The sequence below is a fragment of the Solanum stenotomum genome, unplaced genomic scaffold (genome assembly GCF_019186545.1).
Source record: "Solanum stenotomum isolate F172 unplaced genomic scaffold, ASM1918654v1 scaffold18451, whole genome shotgun sequence".
NCBI lineage: Eukaryota > Viridiplantae > Streptophyta > Magnoliopsida > Solanales > Solanaceae > Solanum > Solanum stenotomum.
This window is the reverse complement of record NW_026025049.1, coordinates 81,473-105,619: the sequence shown is the minus strand read 5'-3', so window position 1 is coordinate 105,619 and position 24,147 is coordinate 81,473. Positions and strand designations below refer to the sequence as shown.

The 24,147-nt window shown below is 31.8% G+C and overlaps 1 protein-coding gene across 1 annotated transcript; it reads left to right on the top strand.

Annotated features, from left to right (window-relative positions):
- The first annotated feature begins 19,073 nt into the window (after positions 1–19,073).
- Positions 19,074–22,732, top strand: LOC125850664 (terpene synthase 17-like). The gene is given in 5 exon segments (XM_049530517.1): positions 19,074–19,359; positions 19,632–20,004; positions 21,193–21,466; positions 21,811–22,059; positions 22,236–22,732. Coding segments are annotated over 5 exon segments (1,419 nt in total). The 5' UTR covers positions 19,074–19,133; the 3' UTR covers positions 22,533–22,732.
- Positions 22,733–24,147: the final 1,415 nt, after the last annotated feature.

Below are 24,147 nucleotides of genomic sequence, written 5' to 3'. Positions count from 1 at the left end.
TTAGAGGCCAAAATTTTGTCCACAATGTTATGTGGTAGGACAATGTTGTCGACCTAAACCTCCAATTCCAGGCAAGGGAGATCAGAAGAGATAACAGGCTACAAAGAAGGTCACTCAGGAGTGGAAGTATAAGGGAGTCATACCAGCAACAATAGCTACCAGAATATGTGAGGATGAACAAGCTCATACTCCCACTCAAGAGCCACCAGGTGAAGCATCACAACCTTGCCCGAGTTTAACCTGACAAATTTCCTTGTTTTGCACTCAATTCCATTGAAGAATGGATTCAGAAGTTTGATATGCAACATTGGGGGGGTGAAAGAATTGGGTAAATTTCCTCCGGAAAAAGGAGGACCATCCCACACTATCTAATGAACTGGATAGTTTGGAATGTTAGGGGAATAAATAAGTGGCATAAACAAAAGGAATTGAAACTCCTTCTGAAGAGTAGAAAAATAAAATTGGCTGGCCTTATAGAAACAAGAGTAAAGCAACACAATCATAAAAAAATTGGTCAGAATATTTGTCTAGGCTGGGGTACTATCACTAATTATCAACATGCTGCAAACGGAATAATATGGATTACATGGGATCCTAATGTCTACAAGGTTACTGAGATCACAACATCTGCACAACTTATCCACTGTTTAATTGTTGATGTGCTGGGAACCTTCACTTATGAATGCACAATGATATATGGATATAACACTATGGAGTTAAGGAAGACACTCTGGGTTGATCTGAGAAGTATAGGACACAAAACAAGATTGCCTTGGATCTTTTGTGGTGATTTTAATGCAATTCTATATACAACTGATAGAAGTTTTGGAAATCCTGTTACTCTTGCTGAGATTAAAGAGTGTACAAAATGCATTCAAGAATTATAGGTGAATGAACTATCTTGAAGGGGCACCTACTACACATGGACAAATAAACAACTAGGGACGGCAAGAATTTGTAGTAAGATTGACAGAGCTTTTGGCAATTATCACTGGATGATGCAATGGGGTCATGTGCAAACCATTTATGAACTTCCTCAACTGTCAGATCATACTCCTATGCTATTCAATCTGAAAACTACTCATTGGATATCAAGAACCCCCTTCAGATTCTTCAATATTTGGGCTGACCATTCAAAGTTAGAAGCATTATTGAAGATATATGGGCCAGGCAAATGGCAACTGATCCAATGGAGAACCTATGGAGGAAATTGAGGATGCTAAAATCACCCCTAAAAGATTTGAATAAAGAGGAATTCAAGGGGATAGAAATGAAGTTATCTAAAGCAAGGATGGATCTTCAACAAGTTCAAGATCAACTCACAAGGAATGGTTCTGATACCTTAATATTACTGGAGAAAAAGATCTTACAAGACTTAGAAAAATGGTCAAATATTGAGGAAAGTGCCCTTAAACAGAAATCCAGAGCTAAGTGGATACAACTTGGGGATGGGAATAATCAATACTTCTCAGCAGTCATAAAAGAGAGAGTAAACATGAAACAAATACTTATCCTCACATCCCTCACTGGTGTTATTTTGAGTGAACAAAAGGATATTAAGGAAGAGATCCTAACTTTCTATAAATCCTTGATGGGATCAGCTGCTCAAACCTTGCCTGTAGTCAATAGTGTCACTATGAGAAAAGGGCCAGTCTTAAATCACCAGCAAGGATGTCAGTTATGCAGACCAGTTACTGATGAGGAAATCCACTCAGCACTCCTAGCTATTGGAGATGACAAAGCCCCTGGAGTAGATGGATACAATGCCTATTTTTATAAAAAAAATCTTGGCCAGTGATTAAAGAGGATATCATACATGCTACCAAGGATTTCTTCAGCTCAGGTATTATGCTTAAAGCCATTAACTGCACCTCTATCACCTTGGTTCCAAAAATCCCTAATCCTTCTACTGTGAAAGAGTATAGACCAATTGCATACTACACAGTTCTATACAAAATCATAGCAAAGGTTTTAACAAGCAGGCTCCAAGAGGTGATATCTTCAGTGATAAGTGAAGCACAATCAAGATTCATTCCTGGTAGGAAAATTGCAGACAACATCATCTTAGCAACTGAACTTGTCAAAGCATATCAGAGAAAACATATTTCCCCAGGGGTATGGTTAAGATAGACCTACAAAAGGCATATGATTCAGTTGAATGGATATTCATGCAAAAGATCATGATTGAACTATGTTTCCCAGCAAAATTTATTCAGTGGATCATGCAGTGTGTGCAGACAGTGAATTACTCTGTGATGATAAATGGAGAACCAGCTGCTCCCTTTAATGCTGCCAAGGGACTGAGACAGAGTGACCCCATATCACCTTTCATAGTTGCCATAACAATAGAGTATCTAAGTCAATCACTCCACACACTCAAGGACAATAAGAGCTAATCTTTCCATCCTAGATGTGCTAAGCTAGGATTATCTCATCTATGCTTTGAAGATGACTTGTTATTATTTGCCAGGGGTGATCTCAAATCAGTTACAACAGTGCTTGAATCCTTCCAATTTTTCTCTAAAGCTTTAGGTTTACAAGCAAATATGAGTAAATGTTCAATTTACTTTGGAGGAGTTTCCAACATGGAAAGTGTGAAGATCATCTAATATAAAGGATTTACTGAAGGCCAACTCCCATTTAAATATCTAGGTATTTCCCTCTCCACCAAAAAACTTTAACTGATGCAATGGTCTCCCCTAATAGAGAAAATAGTCGGTAAGATTTCATCTTGGACTGCAAAAAAGCTATCTCATGTTGGTCAAACACAATTAATCCAAACAGTCTTAGTTGGTATTCAATCATATTGGTCCCAACTCTTCATTATCCCAGCAAAGGTCTTAAAGCTTATTGATTCCCACTGCAGAAGCTTTATATGGTCAGGGGCAAATGTCATTACGAAAAAATCCCTAGTTGCTTGGGAAAGAATTTGTGCACCGAAATCCATGGGAGGTTTAAATCTCATTAACATTGAGATGTGGAACAAACCTGCTATTGCAAAAACTACTTGGGACCTAGCTCATAAAAAAGACAAGCTATGAAGTAGATGGATCCATACATACTACATCAAGGCTAATATAATAGAGTCAGCTCCAATTCCAGCACAAGCATCGTGGATGATCAGGAAAATAATTGCAGCAAGAAATACTCTGGAACATACTCGGACAATGCACCTAAGAATAGTTAGTATTAAAGTTATTTACCAGAAGCTGCTGGGGGACAATCTGAGAGTAAATTGGAAATGTTTAATGTTTACTAACAATGAAAGATCGAGGGCTAGATTTACGATGTGGCTCCAACTCTAGAACAGACTGCAAGCAACTAATAGATTACAAGCTTGGGGGATGGATGTGGATCAAAGCTTCAAGCTATGCAAACAACAACTGGAATCCAGGGATCATATATATGTTCAATGCTTGTTTACTCAACAGGTGTGGGAAAGAATCATGAAGTGACTAACATGGCAATGGAACAGTACAACAACTTGGGATGATCACCTAATTTGGTGTATCGTACGGGCAAAAGGGAAATCACTGAATGCACAAATCTTCAAAATGGTTTATGCAGAATTAGTATATGGGATATGGATTGAAAGAAACAGAAGGATCTTTGAAAACAAGGGAAGACAAAGTGAAGAAATTGCAAAGGAGATACTTCACCTATAATGTGAGAGCACCACTGAGGATCAAGGCCAAGCTACAACAACTCTTATTTTGATGTTTTTATGTTGATAGGTAGCTTTTAAGAGTTTTGTTTAAATTCTTTGTTTTAAGATAACAATATGTGTATGTATTGTTATGGCTCTGTAAAGACTTGCTTTGGTGATTAATGGAAATTTAGTTACCAAAAAAACAAAAAGCTTTCTCATTTATTGAAGCATAATTAATGAATAAATTAATAAGAAAAATATAAATTTGACAAAGAATGGTATAATTGTCAAAAAAATAAATCAGTTTATAGTGTGAACATGTAATTGGGCCATTATGGCCAAATTATTCTAGCCCAAAGGATTTTTTCTATTCCCCAATAGCGAAAATTACAGAAATATACAACTTAAGATTTTAATTTACAATATATGCATATACTTTTATTTAATTACAAATGTAGTTTATAAATTACCAACATAATAGATTAATTATTTTTTATTTTAATTTAATTATTTAATTTCAATTTTCTTCTCTCCTATTTTTTGGGATTATGTGCCTTATTTATCTCTCCAATTAAAGTTTTTAATACACACGTTTCTACCTTTCAAATATTATTTTATTTTTTTCCTTTTTTATTCAATTAATGTAAAGTAAAAGTCTTTTAGGTTTCCAACAATTCACTCTTTTCTAAACTTCATTATCCCCTGTGCAGTTTTCATTGAGAGAAATTTTAACCATTGTCTTTCTCTCTTCCGTTCATATTGATCATTTTCATATTTCATCACTTCTCTCATTAGTTCATCACTTGCACTATTTTTATATTTCCTCTTAAGTTCATCACTCAATATTCTATTTTCATATTTCGATCAATATGGTTAGGATGCCCCAAAAAAACCCTAAAGATTGATACCGATACTATTAGTGAAAGTGAACCAATTGGAAGATGCGGAAATTAATTTGAAAGGGGAGGACTAAAAAGGAGTAAGGCTGGGCACCGGAACGGGGTGTACCGGTACCATTCTGGTTCGTTCCGGTCCGATAGTATTCGGGACGGGATGGGATACACTGAACCGGTACACGAAACGGAACGGTATCATGATTTGGTACCGGTATACCGGTACCGGTTCATCTCGGTTCATTCCGGTTCCGTTCCGGTCCGGTCCGGTCCCGGTAAATCATTTTTAATTAAAATAAAAAATAATATTTTTGTCATTATTTACTTTTATTAGCATTTCTTTTTTGTTTATTTAATTTTTTAAAATTACAAACTTAAGTTATTTAACTTACAAGTTATAAGTATAACTTAATAACTTATAAACTTCAAAAGATTCAAATCTTTAAAACTTATAACATAACTACATAAGCTCAAGAACTTTAAAAAAAAAACTTTATTAAACTTAATACAAACTTATATACGTAAAAATTTTAAAAAATATCTTTAAATAAACTTAAGTAAAATTATTATAAATTTTAAAACTCAAATACTATAAACTAATATAACTTAGAAAAATAAAAAAAACATTCGTATTTTCGTAATTCAAAATAACTCAAAAAAAATAATTATTTTTGGAAATAGCTATATGTGCCGTCCCGTTTATCCCATCCCGTTCTATTTCGGTCCGTCCCGGTTCTATCCCGGTATATAGTGGGACGGGACGGAACTGACCTCCATCCCGATAGTTCCGGTCCGGTTCATCCCGGTACCGGTCAACCTGGTCAAACTGAAACGACCCCAAAAATGCCCGAAAATGTGCTTCGGAAACACCTATAATTGTAATTTCCATATATCTCAAAATCCATGCATGATTTCGGAAATTCAACTTCATATTCTTATTCAGGGGGTCAAATTGAGTGGGAAATGGGTCTAACCCGAATTTTAGAGCAACCGTATCAAAATTCGAAAATCGCAAAAAATGCGATTTTGAGGGTCAACTTTAAAGGGGCATATCTCTTAGCACACAAGGAACTGGAAGGGCCACTACCTATTAAATTAAAGCCCTTCGAGTTATCTTTCCAATGCAATTGGTTTCACCTCATTCCGAGTTAGGATGAAGGAGTTATGACCATTTTCGTAAAACCTGTCCGGGCAGAATTGCAATTTCCAGTAAGCTAAGTTACTGTAGCGGGCTGGAGCGTTTTCTTTTATAAAAAAAAGGATATGTCCCATACTTAGTTATATTTCTTTCTAGCTTCAAAACACTCAAAAACACTCTCTAATCCCTCTCCAAAATTCCACCAAGATCTTCAACCAAATTCAAACATCTCAAGTTCTAATTCCGGATTCAAGACTCAATCTCAAGCATCAATTCTCCATTCCAATCTTCATCAAGGATTCTCCAAAGTTGAGGTATGTGGGTTGATTGTGGAAACCTTCCTTTCCACAAGTCCAACCATTTATCCTCTATTTTACTTCAAGTTTATGGGTCCTTATGATCATTTATGAACTCTTGAATTATGGAATTACTACTACACATTCTATTATGGTCTATTTTTGCATATTATCATGAAATGGAATTATTATGTGATGTTTATGGTTTTCATGCTTCCATGATCAAATTATGAAGGTTGATATATATATGTATGTTGTTGGTGGGCTGATTTATATGTATTTCGGAATTGGTTGGACTTAGTACTCTTGAAAGACATGATTTTATCTACATGAACAATAGCCCACCATGTGTTTGATAAAATGTCATTTATAGAATTCATAGGAAATGGAAGGTCCAATGTACATCCTATGAGTCGGATGATTATATAATTATTGAAATGATGATGAAAGGGATACATGTATATGATTTTCTCTATATAGTGTTGTGAGTCGACCAAGCCTAGTACGGGGGGTAGTAGGCCCGTATAACCGTATCGAGGGGTTGGTACCTTGGTTGCCTAGTACGGGGGGTAGTAGGCCCGTATAACCATATCGAGGGGTTTGTACCTTGGTCCCTAGCTCGGGGGGTGGTAGGCCCGGGTAACCACATTGAGGGGTTTGTACCTCTTTCGCCTCTCCAAGGGGGTGGTAGGCCTTGGAAATACTATATTGATGGTCACTCACCACACATGTACTACGTCCCACTAAATATGATTTTTATGTAAGCATCATTATACATATCATTTCATTAATATGCTATCTATCGGGTATGATTATGCATTTTTCCTATGATGTCCATCTATTGTAGCATTGCATTGCATCCCATATACTTAGTACATTCAAACGTACTAATGCATACTCTATGCCTACATGATGTCACCATGTAGGACCGGAGCACCGCTTGACCATCCTCCTCCGCGTGGCTAATACGATTTTCTATCGAGGTTATTGGTGAGTCCTTCATTCCGGGGACGTTGCTTATGATCTTTTGCTATGTATAAGACTTTTCCTTTTTAGTTATGTTTTGACTATGAGGGTGAGCTCAGTAGTTTGTCTTGGCCCCCGCTAAGTACCCATGTTTAGAGGTGGTGTTGGATAAGTTGTGTATTATGCTTGAGCTTGACTCATCTATGGTATTTATGTATCATTCCTTTTTTTTTCCTCTTGCTCCCTTAGTCCCAATTTCCCCCTTGATTATGCTTATCACTTATGGTCATTTTAATTGCTTCCGCGACCAAGGATGTGTAATGATACGCTATGAGGCTTGTTTGGGGTTCCTTCGGGTTCCCCATTCGCCGATCACGTCTAGGCCCTAGGCTTGGGTCGTGACACAAACCGTCCCATTCCGGTCCGGTATCGGTTCGTTCCGGTCCAGTACCGGTTCGTTCCGGTCCGATCGTCCCATTCTGGTCCGGTGCCCAGCCTTAAAGGAGCATGCTCTGTTAACCCTTAATTTTATGAAATATGTTGTTGAATTTTTGTTCTTTACAAAATGTTTTTGTTACACTTTTGGACGTCACTTTAATTGGTATTTTCGATCAATTATTATGCCTATTTTGCGTTCAATTACCACCACTTATTTGTGTACATTTTACACCAATATTATGAAAAATATATCAGTTTGGTGCTTATATTGTGTTCAATGAATTGAAAAATACATTTACTTGTTTGTATTCATATTTGTCAAAATGTGTGTAATTGTGGCTCAAACTATTTTTAAAACCAATTAGATGTATTACATATTTATTGTGTGAGGTTAGTATATAATACCAACAATTCATCCATTATATATCACCAATTAATTTGAACATTTGTATCGTATTTCACCAAGAAAATAACAATGTAGTAAATCAATATGCCATCACCAATGTTACAATAACAATTACATCAATATTATGAAGTGAGCCTTAATATGATTTAGTCAATCACTCTCGAATATTTCATTAATATTACAAAAATCACACCAATATCAGTTTTTACAGTAATTTTTTTACAAAAATATGAATTATACAAACAAGCAAACAATAATGATATAATAAAACCAATAATACGAATTAATCAATCAACATTAACCAATATTGGATTAAACTGCAATTAACATTCATTAAAAACATCAAAATTTCAACAAAAGCACAAAAGATTCAACTACATACTTGTTTAAATAAAATCAAAACAAAAGGAAAATATCAGTGTTAATTCTAAGGCGGATATCATTATGAATCTTCGTTGGTGGAGATGGAACGCTCACAACATGTTTAAGTTCTAACTCTAAAATGGTCATGTCCACACCCAATTGGGAAGCAATTGTAGTAATTAAGCCATCGTATTTGGTGTTCGCGTCATATATCACTCCTTCTATATTGTAATCTAAGTACCTATACTTGTGTAACATCACAATTTATTGTTAATCAATCTCCAAAATAATTTTGGACAACATAAAATACACTATCAACTATGCCAACAAATGAACCAAAAAACCACCATGAAAATTTCAAAACGATTGACGAGACCTAAATTAGTTGTATAGATCAACATTTTCACCAAATCATTTACCGATAAAATACCAGCAATTTCGTTGTATTTAAACACCCAAAAACAAACTACATAATGCACTTGATATGACTTCTGGTGTTTATAAAAACATAATACACAATATCAATTACACCAAATCATCTACACTATCATTTACACATAATATTCTACAATCACAAATCAGCAAGCATTATAACCAATTTAATATTTCTTCAACTTTGTTATCTATACCAAATCAGACGACTAAATACACCAATAGATGTACCAAAATATTAACTTTGATGTTGGTGTTTATATAAGGTCCAAAAGATACCAATTAAACCTAATTACATACAACAAATAATTTGTGAATTATTATGTTTTTCTATAGACAAAAGATACGTAAGTGCACTAATCAATTACACCAACTATTATACCAAAAAGTATTCACTGAATCGGACATTTAATAACCACCAAAGTTGATTTTTCTATACGACCTAATGTATAACATTCACACCAAAAATATTTATTGTATCGGACGTTTAATATTTCTTCAATTTATTATCTATACCAAATCAGACAACTAAATACACCAATAGATGTACCAAAATATTAACTTGAAGTTGATATTTATATAAGGTCTAAAAAATACCAATAATACCAAATCACACACCAAAACAAATTATCGATTTATTGTGTATATATAAGGCCTACAACATATCAATTACACCAGAACACATACAAAAGTAATTGTGAATTATGGTGTTTATCTATGGACAACAAGATACGCAAGTGCACTAATCAATTAAACCTAATGTTATACCAAAAAATGTTCACTGAATCCAACGAAATTTTATTTTTCTATACGACCTAATGTATAACACTCACACTAAAAATAAACGATGAATAATGGTATTTATAAAAAACATAATACAGAATACCAATTTGACCACATCATCTCCACAATGTTCACTATCAATTAAACCTGATAATATACCAAAAATAATTAATAATATTTATTATTAATTCAAGAATTAAAAAATAATATCATTGCACCTGATCATTTACCAAGGCAGATGAATTTTATACTAACCACAAGAACATACAATTTAAACAAAAGAATAAATACCAAAACGGCCTAATACAGATTGCAAGAAAAATGATCATAAGAAAAAAATCATAAATATATTAACATAATCACAAAAAAAAACACCAATTCAATCGTTATTTGTTCGAATACATGATGTGTCCCACCGTCCGTTGTGTTGAATTAGAATTCAAAAATAGTTGGTATTCATAGTTGAACAATCGATCAGATGAGTAGAAAGAGAGTTTTATTTTTGTTAAAAACCTTCTTTCATGGGAGAGAATATATAACAAATCTGAGTAAATCGTGGAAGGTAAAATAATTGGAGAAAATCAGGGATTAGAGGTAATCATGGCTGACTATTTCTACGTTAGTTTTTTATTTTATTTTTTAAAAATAGAAATTCTATTTTTGAAAAAAAAACTATTGCTATATAGGTGAAAAAAAAAACTATTGTCATATAGTAGTAATTAAGGTACTTAAGTTGTATACTTAAGTTTTTTGCCCAAATATTAACAATAACACCATATTGATTTTTGCTGTTAGTATAACATATGCAACATACCAATTAAACCGTTTTGATGCCAGCATGCATACTTAAGTTGTATTGTTTTATACGCACAGTAACCAAAAGTTTATTTTCTATACCACCAAAAACCTAATAATATAACAAAACCCTAATATTATACCAAAAACTATTATCAATATTTAATGTTTATTCAACAATAAAATTCATCCAATCGATGTATCATGCTATTAACGAAATCATATAAATTTTATATTACACCACAACAAAGTACAATATAAACAAACGGCTAATTATCTAAAATATTAAACACATATCGTGAGAAAAATCAAATATATCAATAACGTAAAAAAAAAACAATTCAATCATTTTTTTTCACATACCTGATGAGTCCCATCGCCCGTTGTGTTGTATTAGAATTGAAAAATTGTTGGTATCCATTTTCAATAGTTGATCAGACTAGTCAGGGAGTTTTATTTTTGTTAGAAACCTCTTTTCATGAGTGAGAATATTTAACAAATTTGAGTAAATCAGGGAAGGTAAAATAATTGGAGAAAATTAAGGGATATGTGATAATATGGCAGACTCGTTCTACGTTTTTTTTAAAAAAAAAAAAATTCTAATTCTACATTTCTTTTTTAAAAAATAAAAATAAGAAAATTCTAATTTTGTAAAAAAACTATTGCTATATAAGTGGGAAAAAAAGTATTGTTATATAGTAATAATTAAGGTACTTAAGTTGTATACTTAAATTTTTTGCCCATAACATATAATATGAAAAAAAGGAAATAGTAATTCTTCCCCTAAAAAACATGTCTTTTTTTCATAGATGTAAATTGATAGTGGGATCCAATTTTTATGTTGTGTTCATTTTGTGGCGACATGGGGTTTATAAAAAGAAAAGAGAGGACAAGGTTTTAAATAATGGAAAAATCTTTTTGGTCATAATTATTGGCCACAATGACCCAAATGTTATACTCCCTCCGTCCCATTTTATGTGGCACTATTTTCTTTTTGGCCAGTCTAAAAAAGAATGTCACATTTCCTTATATGGTAAGTATTTAAAGGTACAATTTCTCTTTTACCCTTGTTGGTCCCACTTAATTTTAAAATAAATACTCCAATACATATATGAGGAGAGATAAAAATGAATCTACTTTTTAAAGGGTAATTTGGTAAACATTTCAAAGTCTTCATTTATTTCTTAAACTCCGTGCCCGGTCAAATGTTGCCACATAAAATGGGACGGAGGGAGTACTTTTTTTTTTCTTTTTAGTTGTCATCCTTTTAGATTTTACGTTCTTTAAGAAATTAGGCAAATTTATCATTAACTCTTATTTAGTGTTTTTTTTTAAGTTAAATTTTTAATAAATGAGTGAGTTAATTTGTTTTGATTAATTAATTTGACTAATAAACTGTCACGACTTAGACCGTCGTGATTGGCACACATATTAACCCTCCAGTGGGAGAATTATTACTACAACCCAAACTGAACAACTCAACCAAAAACTAAGGCATTTAAAGATATGGAAGCAAGTTTAAATGCTAAAGGAAAATTAGAGTTCTCATAAACTCCAAAAGTCTAATCAACGATTACGAAAATAATGCCTAGAACCTGAAAGTCAATGTACCAAAACTCTAACAAGGATCATAAGTCCAAAGGAAATGGGCACAACCCAATTAAACATAAGAAAATCTAAAGTACTAGTCTAAGTCCGAAGATGTGGACATAAACAAAAGAGAACTCATGGCAGCCCGAAAGAACTAGCTCACCCTTGAATTCGAGTTGATCACTGGTCTTCTAAACGAGGTATGTCAGTAACCACCTGAAGATGCCCTGTACTCAACAAAGAAAGAGCAAATGCAGTATCAGTACACAACCACAGTGTACTTGTAGGATCACGCGGCTATCCCAATAGGTGAACATATATAAGTCATTACAACAATAATAAACATGCATACACCGAACATATACAATATCAATTATCACTTACGACAACGTACAATTTCACAAATCTCAAGATATATAGTCATGTCAAGTCAATGGTCCTCTCATGAAACCCATACCCAAACTGTTAGTGTATCGGTACATGGTACCCGATCCAAGTTAGTGTGCTAGACGTGACACCCGATCCCATATATGCGCCGAAATGTGGTACCCGATCCATGTTAGTGTGTTGGAACGTAACACCTGATCCATTCAATAAACCACAATCACAATCACAATGTACATTCTCATAATCATACAATCAAGTCATGATTCATGGCATACAATTATTCAATCATCCTCATTTACGATTAGTGTGATCAATAATGCAACATTCACATACACACATGCATTATAATGAAGCAATTACAAATACATATCACACCACATGAAATCACAACCATCACCTACCTCGAACAAAGCTTGAATCCCCTAAGAAACCCGATTCTTCCATTTTCGGATTCTTTCCGCTTGTTCTTGGTCTACAAACAATCAATAAAATGCGAGGATCAATAAACGAAGCCTAATTACCTAGATTACAATCGAAATATCCACCCTAGGTCAAACCTTTGATCCCTATACCCAGATTAAGTTTTCCACCATAAATCCCATATCAAAACCCTCCCCCATCGATAATTACCCATGAATTTACATTCTACGGATCGAAAAATGGATTTAGGGAGTAAAAACCTTACCTTTAGCCTCAAAAATGGAAAAAAACTGTTAAGAAAACATCTTGGGTCGTTCATTAGCTCTCAAGGTCGAAAAGTGTAAAATAAAGACGTTTTTGGAGTTTATTTCCAACTTAAGTCGCGATTGGCCCGCTATGGCGGCCACCATCTCGCCACAGTGTCCCCCCTGGAGGGAATAATCCCACCACAACGGCTTGAATGGAACCAGTGAGTCGAATTAAGAGTCCCAAACTCTCATTTCACAACACACCTTCAACCCATGACATTCAAAAACTACCTGTTCACGCTAAGATCAGTTTCGGGAGTTTTACTCACCCGAATTCAATTCCTTAAAATCGTACGGGTTCGTTAACGTATTAGTTATCTACTCATGTGATCAAAATCATAATTAGATCTCCCATTTGTTATCAGATTTTCCTAGACCTCACTGACTCCGATTTCTTCCAAATCTGGACTAGGTTGGAAAATTTCAAGTTACTATGAAAAAAATTTTCTGCCTAAAAATTTTTGCCGTTGGCTTTTCTATAACAACGGGAACATGTCGTTACATAAACATAAATTAATTATTTTATTTTTCTATGTTGGCCAAATGCATATTTTCAAGGTTAATAACCCTTAAAGATAAATATGAAGAATAGTGTCATTTATGCATTGATTTTGTGAAATTGGCTTTGCACACTTCTTAAGAAATTATAGATAGAACGGTAATTTTACTATAATAAATATAATGTCTTGAAAAATGTAATAAGGAAATGATTGTAATTAATGATAAGGGTAAATTAGAAACTAAGTGTAAAATTATCCATTGTTTTATAAAGTGAACAAATATTGTTGGACATCTCATATTGGATAACTATTATTGGACGAAAGGTGTATTAGTAAACATCTAATTTTAACAATAACGACATGTAATAAAGTCTATTCACATTATATAATGGCCATGTGGGGTTGAGAAAAGCTCTTAACTAATTTGCATTCAATTATAATAACGCGGAGATGGACTGATGGACATTTGTACTTGTATGAATTTGTATTCTGAACTCTTCTACTTGTCTTTTTGCCAACTGAACTCCTGAACTCATTGAAACTTGATATTTTAAACCTTTATCTCATCTAACTTGTGGTGTGTGTAATACAACTATTACGCCTCAAATTTCAAGTAGAAAATAAAAGGCCGAATGACTTGGTAGGCCCTTATACTTGACTCTGTTTGTAAGTTGGATCCTTATACCGACGATTTTGTCAACTAATTCCTTTAACTCACTGAAACACAATATTTTAAACCTTTTCCTCATCCTATGTGTGCGCGTGTGGTACACTCATTTACACGTAGGATTTCACATCATTTTTAATGACATATAAGAAATTAAATATGAAACAAATAAAATAAAAATAAAAAGCGCACCCTGGAAATTTTGAAAATTATTTTCTCCATTTTTGCTCTCAAATTGAGCACCAAATTCATGTCAAATGGGTGGAATTTTTACCTATTTGACCTGAATTTTACACTACTGGTTCACAAACACAAACTCAACAAATCTTTATACAATTTTAAATTTATTTCATAAATTTACAAAACTCATTTGTTATTCTTGAAGCTTCATCAAGCATATCAATGAAGTTTTTCATTATTCAATATCCACTATCACCAAAGAATACACACGAAATCGAGATTTTAAAAGAAGAAATATGGCAAAATGAAAAGAACTAGGAGGGACATTGATTTGCAGTAAAAAGAATGAATTTTGAGAAAATATTTAGGGGTGGAACAATGTGCGGGGGTGTTAAGATGAAGAAGAAGGGAAATGGTGGGTGAATCCAAAGAAAGAAGTGTAATGAGTTTAAGAAATTTGATGTGTGTGTGGGGGGGGGGGGGGAGAAAAGGGAAGCAGCGCCAGGCTGCTTTGAAGAAGATGACTTCCCCTTCTTTCTTGTTTTTTTGGGTGTTTTCATTTATTTATTTTTCAAATTTTTTAATTTTCCTTCATATAAATTTTATACACACTTGCTTTAAAATGCGTGGAATCATACATCATTCCAAGTCAACAATATTAATGTCACATATGTTTAGTCAATGGTTGGAGATGTTTAATATGTTGTGTTGCAGCGAGTTCAAGGATCCCGTTGGCAAAATTGTAAGTACAAGAATAAAATATACGAACGGAACCAAGTATAAAGGCCTCACAGACCATTCCCCCTTCCCCGCCCCCAAAATTAAATGAGACCAATTCTAACTTTTCTCCTTTATTAATTGCCACGTCATTTCACATTCTTCTTCGCTTGATCCCTTCCTTGCAAAATTATTCGAGACCAATTTAAAATTAAACTAAACCCCCAATATTAACTCTTCTCTGCAAAATTATTTGACACCAATTTAAAATTAAATTAAACCCCCCAATATAAGTCCCTCAATATAAGCCCCCCAATATTAACTCTTCTTCCTCCTCCTCCTTCTTCTTTTTCTTCTTCTACTTAACTTTTTTGTGGAATAGTAAAAGGATTTAGCGTTTGTGGAAGCTCTTTTCTAACGTGATAAAAGGAGGAGTTTGCACAAAAAAGATGAGCGTGAAAGGTAGCAACGGAAAAAATAATGGGTAAAAGATTTGGAAAGAAAAATTTGAAGAGTAGAAAAGCCCTAAAAAAAATAAATGGGGGAGAAGATGACTCTTTAATTAGGTCAAAAATTAACATTTGTTATCTTTTTTTAAGCCGTATAATATACACTCTGGACAAAAAATGCCACATAGGATGACAAATCAAAAGAAGAGTTTAAAATACTAAATTTTAATGGGTTCAGTTGACAATTGGTTAAGTAAAAGGATCCAAAATATAAACTCATACAAGTACAAGGGTCTATTAGACCATTTCGCCTTATAATAAATAGTACTCCCTCTATTTTATATTAACTTATTTTGTGAGATAATACACACTTATTAAGAAAAATATTTAAAAACATAATTTAAATCATAATTTTCACTGATATCCTATATGAAATTGTAAATATAACTTTGTAAATAGTTAATTTATCTCCTAGAAAATATTAAGGGTGTGCAAAACCGGACCAATAAAAACGCTATTGATTATAGTGATTGGGTTGTTGGGTTAACAGATTTTTAATAGTTTTGTAAAAAAATATTATCGAATTATAGATTTGATTTTGATTTTTAATATTGGGTTATTGCTTAAACTGATAACCCATTAGGACGGTGTTGATTTACTACTTTACCCCTACATAAATATTAAATATTAATATCAGTACCTTAGTGGCTACTACCTTTGTTCTGTACCCTTCAATTCACATTGTTGTCACAATTCTTTTTATTTGTGTTGCACATGTATAGTTCTTTTAATGTTATTTACTACTATTTCTATTTTATGAGCACAAAGTTACATTATTATTTCGTTGAGCTAAGTTATTAAATAAATCATATATTTGTTTTATGAGACATTTTCTTACTGGTTAAACTAAAAACTGAACCCTTAAGAATCAAAAACCGACATATAGAAAACTGATAAAAATATCTTATTGATTTAGCATATTTAAAAATTGAAAATCAATAAATCGAACCGAACTAACCGATGCACATCCCTAGAAAATATAAACCTTCATTAAAGGAAAGGGCAAAAATGAAAAACAAAATTCAAACATCCATCTTGAACTTTGAAAAATTCAATTACTCCCTCCATTCCTATTTATATATTATCATTGCTAAAAATAAATGGTTCTTAATATTTTTCATTTAACAAAATCAATGCATAAATGACACTATTCTTCCTATTTTACCCTTGAGAATTATTGACCTTGGATGTATGAACTTGACCAACATAGAAAAACTAAATGATTAATTCATGTTCATTGGTCGATTTAATTAATCAAAATAAATTAATTTATGTTCATTTATTGAAAACTTGACTTCAAGAGAATACTAAATAAGGACACAAAGGTAAGCTTACATAGTTTCTTAAGGAACGTGAAATCTAAATAGTAACATATAAAATGTAACGAGAGAGTATTTTGAACAATGAAATAAGCCCTAAAAATTCAATTAATATGGAATAGAGGGAGTACAATAAATCTAAATAATTAATAACTTAAAATTTTGATTGAAAATTTGGCTGACTCTCGAAATTTCACTAATGCAATATAAATTGGGACAGATAGATACTATATATTAGTTGAAATTACATAAAATGCTCTATAAATCATAACAATTAACAACTTAAACTATTTTTGTAAAATATATTAAAACTTTGGTTAACTATCAAATATTCACAGGTGTCACATAAATTGAGACAGACAGAGCTACATATATTATTTAAAAATTACATTAAATATATTATCCATTACATTATTTAACAATTTAAAATATTTCAAAATCAGACAAAAAATTAATTGACTTTTCTAATTTTATATGCATAAAATTCAGACAGATGAAATAACAAGCACGAACCCGTTATATCTAGTTTTTCAATCCATGGGAATGGACAAATTACCATGATTCCCATAAATATTATTGTATGGAATTGCTCGAAAAAGAATGGTCGAACTCATATGGTCATAGTATAAAATTACTTAATTATACTCCCATATGGCCAAAATAATATTGCTCGAAATATTGTTTTGAATTTATCATAATATATTCAAGTATTGTATTTGCTCAATTATGCATTTTAACTGGATTGTTAATCCCTAAAAATGATGCTGTTAGTTTTTTAGATTCNGCTCGAAATATTGTTTTGAATTTATCATAATATATTCAAGTATTGTATTTGCTCAATTATGCATTTTAACTGGATTGTTAATCCCTAAATTTTTAAATCTTTATTTTAGAATTTTATGATGTGCATCATCATATTATTTTGCTTCTGTTATTTTATATAGATAAATAGGTAGATATAGGTATTAACAATAAAATTTATCAATATTTAAAATTATTCTATTTTTTGTTCTAAAATATGATTCTTACTCAAGTATTACATATAATAAGCAATTATTGAAATTTCCAATATAAAAGTTAAATTATTATTGTTATGATTTTAGTTACGTGATTTACTTTATTATATATTTTTCAAGTGATAAGTTAAATGGTTTTTTTTCATTTTAAACATTTTCTATTTATCTTTAGAAGTAGGACGAGAAAGTAAATATGCTATTTGAAAATTTTGTGTAAATATTTTCTTAGTTGGCCTATATTAAAATTACTACTCCCTCTGTTTAAAAAAGAATGACTTACTTTTCTTTTTAATCTGTTTAAAAAAGAATGGCCTCTTTCATATTTTGTTAACATTTTAATTTCAGTTTTCCACGTGGCATGTTTAAGGACACAAGATTAAATGGTCATTTTGTACATTTGACATAACTTTAATGTAGAACCACAAGATTCAAAAGTCTTCTTTATTTTTTTAAACTCCGTATCAAGTCAAACTAGACCACTCTTTTTTTAAATGAAGGGAGCAATATTTAAAACTTCAATATCATTAAAATTTTACCTTATAAAAAATTGTACACTTTAATTATATGTTCATGATAAGAAAAAAAAATAAAGGAAAGAATTGAAAATATTAAAAGTTTTAGATCTAAAAGTTTGCATGTTTAATTAACTTTTCTAAATATAGTTTGAAAATATTTTAATAACGACATTCAAACCTCAAAACACATCAGATACAGTAGATATCTAACACATTATAGATAATCACAAAAATGATATAGTTCATAAGTGTCAAACAACAATCCAAGAGAGTCACATGATTATGTTGTGGTCTTCCACACACTCCTATGTTACGTCATTTGATAACTTGAGAATCATTATTTATATTTGTTATTGATATATATGACTTCTAAAAAAGAAATTCTATTAATTATTTTGTTCAAATAAATATAAACTGCATAATTAAGTAATTTTTAAAATCTAATTTGAAAATATTTTAATAACAACAGTCAAAACTCAAGAACATTAGACATGGTACGTCGATACATTATAAAAATTATATGGTTCATGAGACAGAAACCCAAGAGAATCACACAATAATGTTGAAATTTTGCATATTTATTAATTGTTATGTTTTAGAAAAATTAAATATTTAAATAATTAAGTGACGATCCTATATATAGTTTACAGCTACTCAAGATCATAATTCGTATGTAGTCTTGCGCTCCTATATTATGACAATTTGATAACTTGTAAATCATTACTTATAATTAACACCTGTTTTGAAACGAAGAAAGTAACATATTCCGAGATGTACTCGATCGTGTAGGGAGCCAATGAGCAGGAAGAGAAGCAACATGCAAACCTAAAAGAAGAAGTGAGAAAGATGCTAGTGATATCTCCTTCAAAATCTATACAAAAGCTTGAAGTGATCAACGCAATCCAACGTCTTGGAGTAGATTATCATTTTGAACATGAGATCCAAGAATCATTGAGTTATCTCTCTGAAGGTTATGAAGAATGGATTGGTGAAGTTGATAATGTCAATAACCTTCATGTTGTTGCTCTAAGTTTTCGATTACTTAGGGTACAAGGTTACTATGTCTCTTGTGGTAAGTATCCTGCATCATATTTTAATTTAATTGAATTAGCTCATGAAAAATATTTAAAATACTTTTTTTATATGGTATATATAGTATATAGTTATAATATATATATATATATATTATATTTAAATAATTTATAAGAAAACAAACACAAAAAAAAACATGGTAAGAGTTGAGTCGATTGAGATATGATTCATTATTTAGCCCATCTTGACTTAATCCATCTCAGTCCAAATAACGTTTTCGATTAGCTTAGCCTATTTAAAATGTTGGATCAGATGCTTTTAGGAAGTTTACTGATGAACAAGGAAGCTACATGGAAGCATTGGTTAGGGATGTGCAAGGAATGTTGAGCTTGTATGAGGCATCACAATTTAGAGTACATGATGAACAAATTCTGGATGAAGCAATGAATTTCACAACCACCCAATTGAAACTAATTTTGCCTAATTTGAATAATTCTCTTGCACAACAAGTAAGTAGTGCATTTAAGTTTTCAATCAGAGATGGTATAGTGAGATTAGAAGCATGGAAATACATATCAATTTACAAAGAAGATAAATCATGCAATCAAGTGTTACTAAACTTTGCCAAATTGGACTTCAACATCTTGCAAATGTTGCATAAAAAGGAGTTATGTGATATCACAAGGTAATTGACAACCTACTCATTCACCTATTATTCACTCTACTGAAAATAGAGGTTTTTCTCACTAAAAATTCACGAAAAATTTATGCTATGAAATATGATTTTTTTTTCCCATTTAGAGCCTGTTTGGNACTCATTCACCTATTATTCACTCTACTGAAAATAGAGGTTTTTCTCACTAAAAATTCACGAAAAATTTATGCTATGAAATATGATTTTTTTTCCCATTTAGAGCCTGTTTCGATGGGCTTTTAAGCTGGTCAAACTGGCTTAAAAGCCAATTTTTGACTTATTAGAGTGTTTGACAATTATCAAAGTGACTTATTTTAAGTCAAAAATGACTTATTTTAAGCCAAAAGCTAAAAGCTAGGTGAGGGGAGCTTCTTTTTTTTTAACTTAAAAACCCTTTTATGTTGACCAAATATATTACCTTTTTGCCCTTAATTCTTTTATACAATTTCCAAATTGCCCATATTGAATTATTATTATTATTATTATTATTATTATTATATTATTATTATTATTATTTTATTATTATTATTATTATTATTATTATTTCTGAAATATGAATTTATATTCCTCTTATAAGGTGGTAAAGAAATATGTGAATGATAGGAAAATATTATTACTTATGGATGTAAAACATAAATTAATTTTGTTTTAATTTTTTTTAAGTATAAAAACCTTAAATTAATCAATTTTTTATCATGTTAACAACTTAAAGGGTATTTCAGACATTTTGATAAAAAAAAAGTGTTTACCAGCACTTATTTGCCAAACACATCAACAACTTTTTTTTCAACTGCAGCACTTTTATCCAAACACATAACTATTTATTTTTAAAATAAGTTCCAGCACTTTAAAAAGTTACTTTTTTTAAGTCAATCCAAACGGGCTCTTAATCAGCTCACTGAAAAAATGCATTCTTAATTTTTCCGTATGAGAACACTACTATTTTTTCTTTTTTTTATTGATTCAATCAAAATATCTATTGAATATTTTTCAATGAAAATTTTTTTTTAACAGTGACACATTAACTTAAAATATTGAACTTTAGTTTTCAAGTGTAATTTATTTGGAAACACAATTTTTACTTCCAAATATATACTTCATTACATCAATTTCCACCAAATATTATCCAAACGTCTACTAAATCAACACACAATTTGTTGGTCGAATTTGACATTTTAGGTGGTGGAAGGAATTGGAACTCGTGAAGGTTGTACCTTATGCAAGAGACAGAGTGGTTGAGTTATATTTTTGGTGTTTAGGCATATATTTTGAGCCTCAATATAGTGTTTCCAGGAAAATATTAACAAAAGTTTTATCCTTTTGTTCAATTATGGATGATACTTATGATACCTATGGGACACTAAATGAGCTTACTCTCCTCACAAATGCAATTGAAAGGTAATTATTTTGATGATATTGATAACTATTTATTGTCAACTATTCCATAAATGAGGTAATAAAATTGTTAACAATTACTTACGTAGTGATTACTGTTGAATTACTTCCTCCCAAGATAAAATAGATATACTTGTCATTAGAGTAGTGGTACATCAAATGCCAACTATTTAACACAACTTAAAGACGGAACAAATCACACAAAGACTTAAGAAAATGTGGAGAAAATTGATTGTTTGAAATAACACTTGTCCTCTAAATTTATAGCCAACAAAAAGTAGTGTTACTGTGCCTTATCGAAGTAGTCACAATTCATTCAATGTGAAAAAGTGCTATTCAAATTGCATCCTTTCTCCCGATGTGTTTTTGGGAAAAAACTTCATTTTTGTTATGATGTTTCAGATGAAAAAACTATTGAAAGCTTACTTCCAGGAGACAAAATGTTATCATGGGAAAATTGTGCTAAAGATGGAGCAGTATGTGAAGAATGGAGCTCTATCTAGCACTTACCATTTGCTTGCAACTACTTTTTTGTTAGGCATGGGAGATGTAGCAACTAAAGATGCATTTGATTGGATAGCAACTGAACCTCCAATACTAGTTGCTTCCGGTATCATTGCAAGATTACTCAATGATCTTGTATCACATGAGGTATAGAGATTAAATTAAATTTTCTTAGTGAAATTCTTGTAAATATATAGAAATATAAGATTTTCCTCTCAATATACTAGCTAGTAAGTAGAAAAAATATTATTACACAACTATAACTTATACCATTTAATATGAAGTAATTAACTTTGTTTGTTTATTTATATTGTGGGATGAAGATAGAACAGGAAAGAGGAGATGCAGCTTCTGGTATCGAATGTTACATGAATGAATATGGTGTCACAAAGGAAAAGGCACATATGGAGATAAGAAAAATAATAGCAAATTATTGGAAAGATTTGAATGAAGACTACCTCAAGCACATTGTTGTTATACCAAGGGTTTTGCTCATGGTTATGCTCAATCTTACAAGGACAGCAGCATTCGTATATAAAGATGAAGATGCTTATAGTTTTTCCAATAATAACTTAAAAGACGTCATTTCTATGTTGTTAATTCATCCTATTATAACATGACAACTTCATAAACTTTTCTATGTAATGCATGTATGTTGTTTTCTATGTTGGTTTAGGTTCACTCCCTTCTTCTACAAAAATAAAAGTAAAGGCAAGATCTATGTAATGCATGTATTTTGTTTGCTTTTGTTGGAAATTAAATCTATGTAATGTATTCTGTTTGCTAGTATGAAGTACAAATAAGGAGAGTGCAAATATGTTAGTTAGGGTCATGTTATAAAAGTATTTCTTCCCCACAATTATATCTGATATATAATATTTTCATCACAAATAGCTACTACTTTCACTACCTTGCTTTATTTGATTATTCCGTCTATAATATTAGTTTTTTTTATATCATACTCACCTTGAGATTTAGCATCAAGAATATTACTTTTTGACCGTTTTAATCTGTCTCCTTAAATCATAAAAACAAATTAAATTGCTATAGTGGATTATGAATTTAGGGATAAATAGTATGACATTTTAACATATAATCGACTCTTTGATAACTTGATTTGATTTGTTTTGCAAGAAAAATCATATCATGTATGAGGTTGAAAGAAACACATGCTATTGAATGCTTATAAGGGGTATGATGGTGTAATATGTCACCCTATCTTATCTTAAAGCCCAAAGGAGTGAATAATGCTAGCTACAATACCAAATGAATAGGCACTAAGCTTAGGAATTGGTATAACCTTACCCGGTCCCATTGTCCGTAAGCTTCAACAAAATTTTCAATGTCATCCAGCAGTAACGACCTGACCGGGTCGTTGTGAGTAGGTCAACGGTGAAATAAATTGGGCCATAAAAATTTTGGGATATATAGTGATTTATAATTTTTGGTGAAATTTCTAGGCTTTGTTTATATCTTTTAGTAGCCAAGACATTAAGGAATTCGCAGGGCTTCACGCAATCGAATTCAGGTGAGTAAAACTCCCGTAATCAAATCCAGCGTGAAGGGGATAGCTTGGGACGTCAAGGAAAGGAAGTACGTTGTGAAAAATGGTATTTTCAAGGAATTTCGAGTCTCTGAAGTTCGCATAGTCTACTATAGCATAAGGCATCCGTTATAAAGGGCATGAGTAGGTGCCATAGCAGGGTTCAGGCCGCTATAGCGGGTCAGGATTGCTATAGCGGGGTAGGTCGAGATTTTATGTAGAAAGAGTCTCAAAACCCTCTATTTTCTGTATTATTGTTCTTGGGATTGGGAGGGGCGGCTTAGGGTTGTTTGCACTTGTATTTTGCACGAAATTCGTAGGTAAAGATAAGTTTGTTACTCTTCAATTTTGTAAATTGATTCTTAGGCATTAAAATCTAGGATATTACTCTTGAGTGAGGTCTTTGACTTGAATTAATGGTGGAAAAATCCCTAGTTTGGATAGAATAATCATGAATTGGCCTAAAATTAGGATTTTCTGATAATTTGGATATTGTTAGGCCATTTATGATTGATTGTTGTGTTTATTTATTTATTTAGACCAAAAACAAGTCAAGACAGTTTAAAAGGAGAAAGCTTGGGTTCTTTAGAGTTTCCAAGGGGCTTGATATAAGGTAGGTGATGGTTGTATATTTTTCGGTTTATGTATGTATGCATGTCTACTGTTTTATAGTATCGTTAGTGCAATGCATG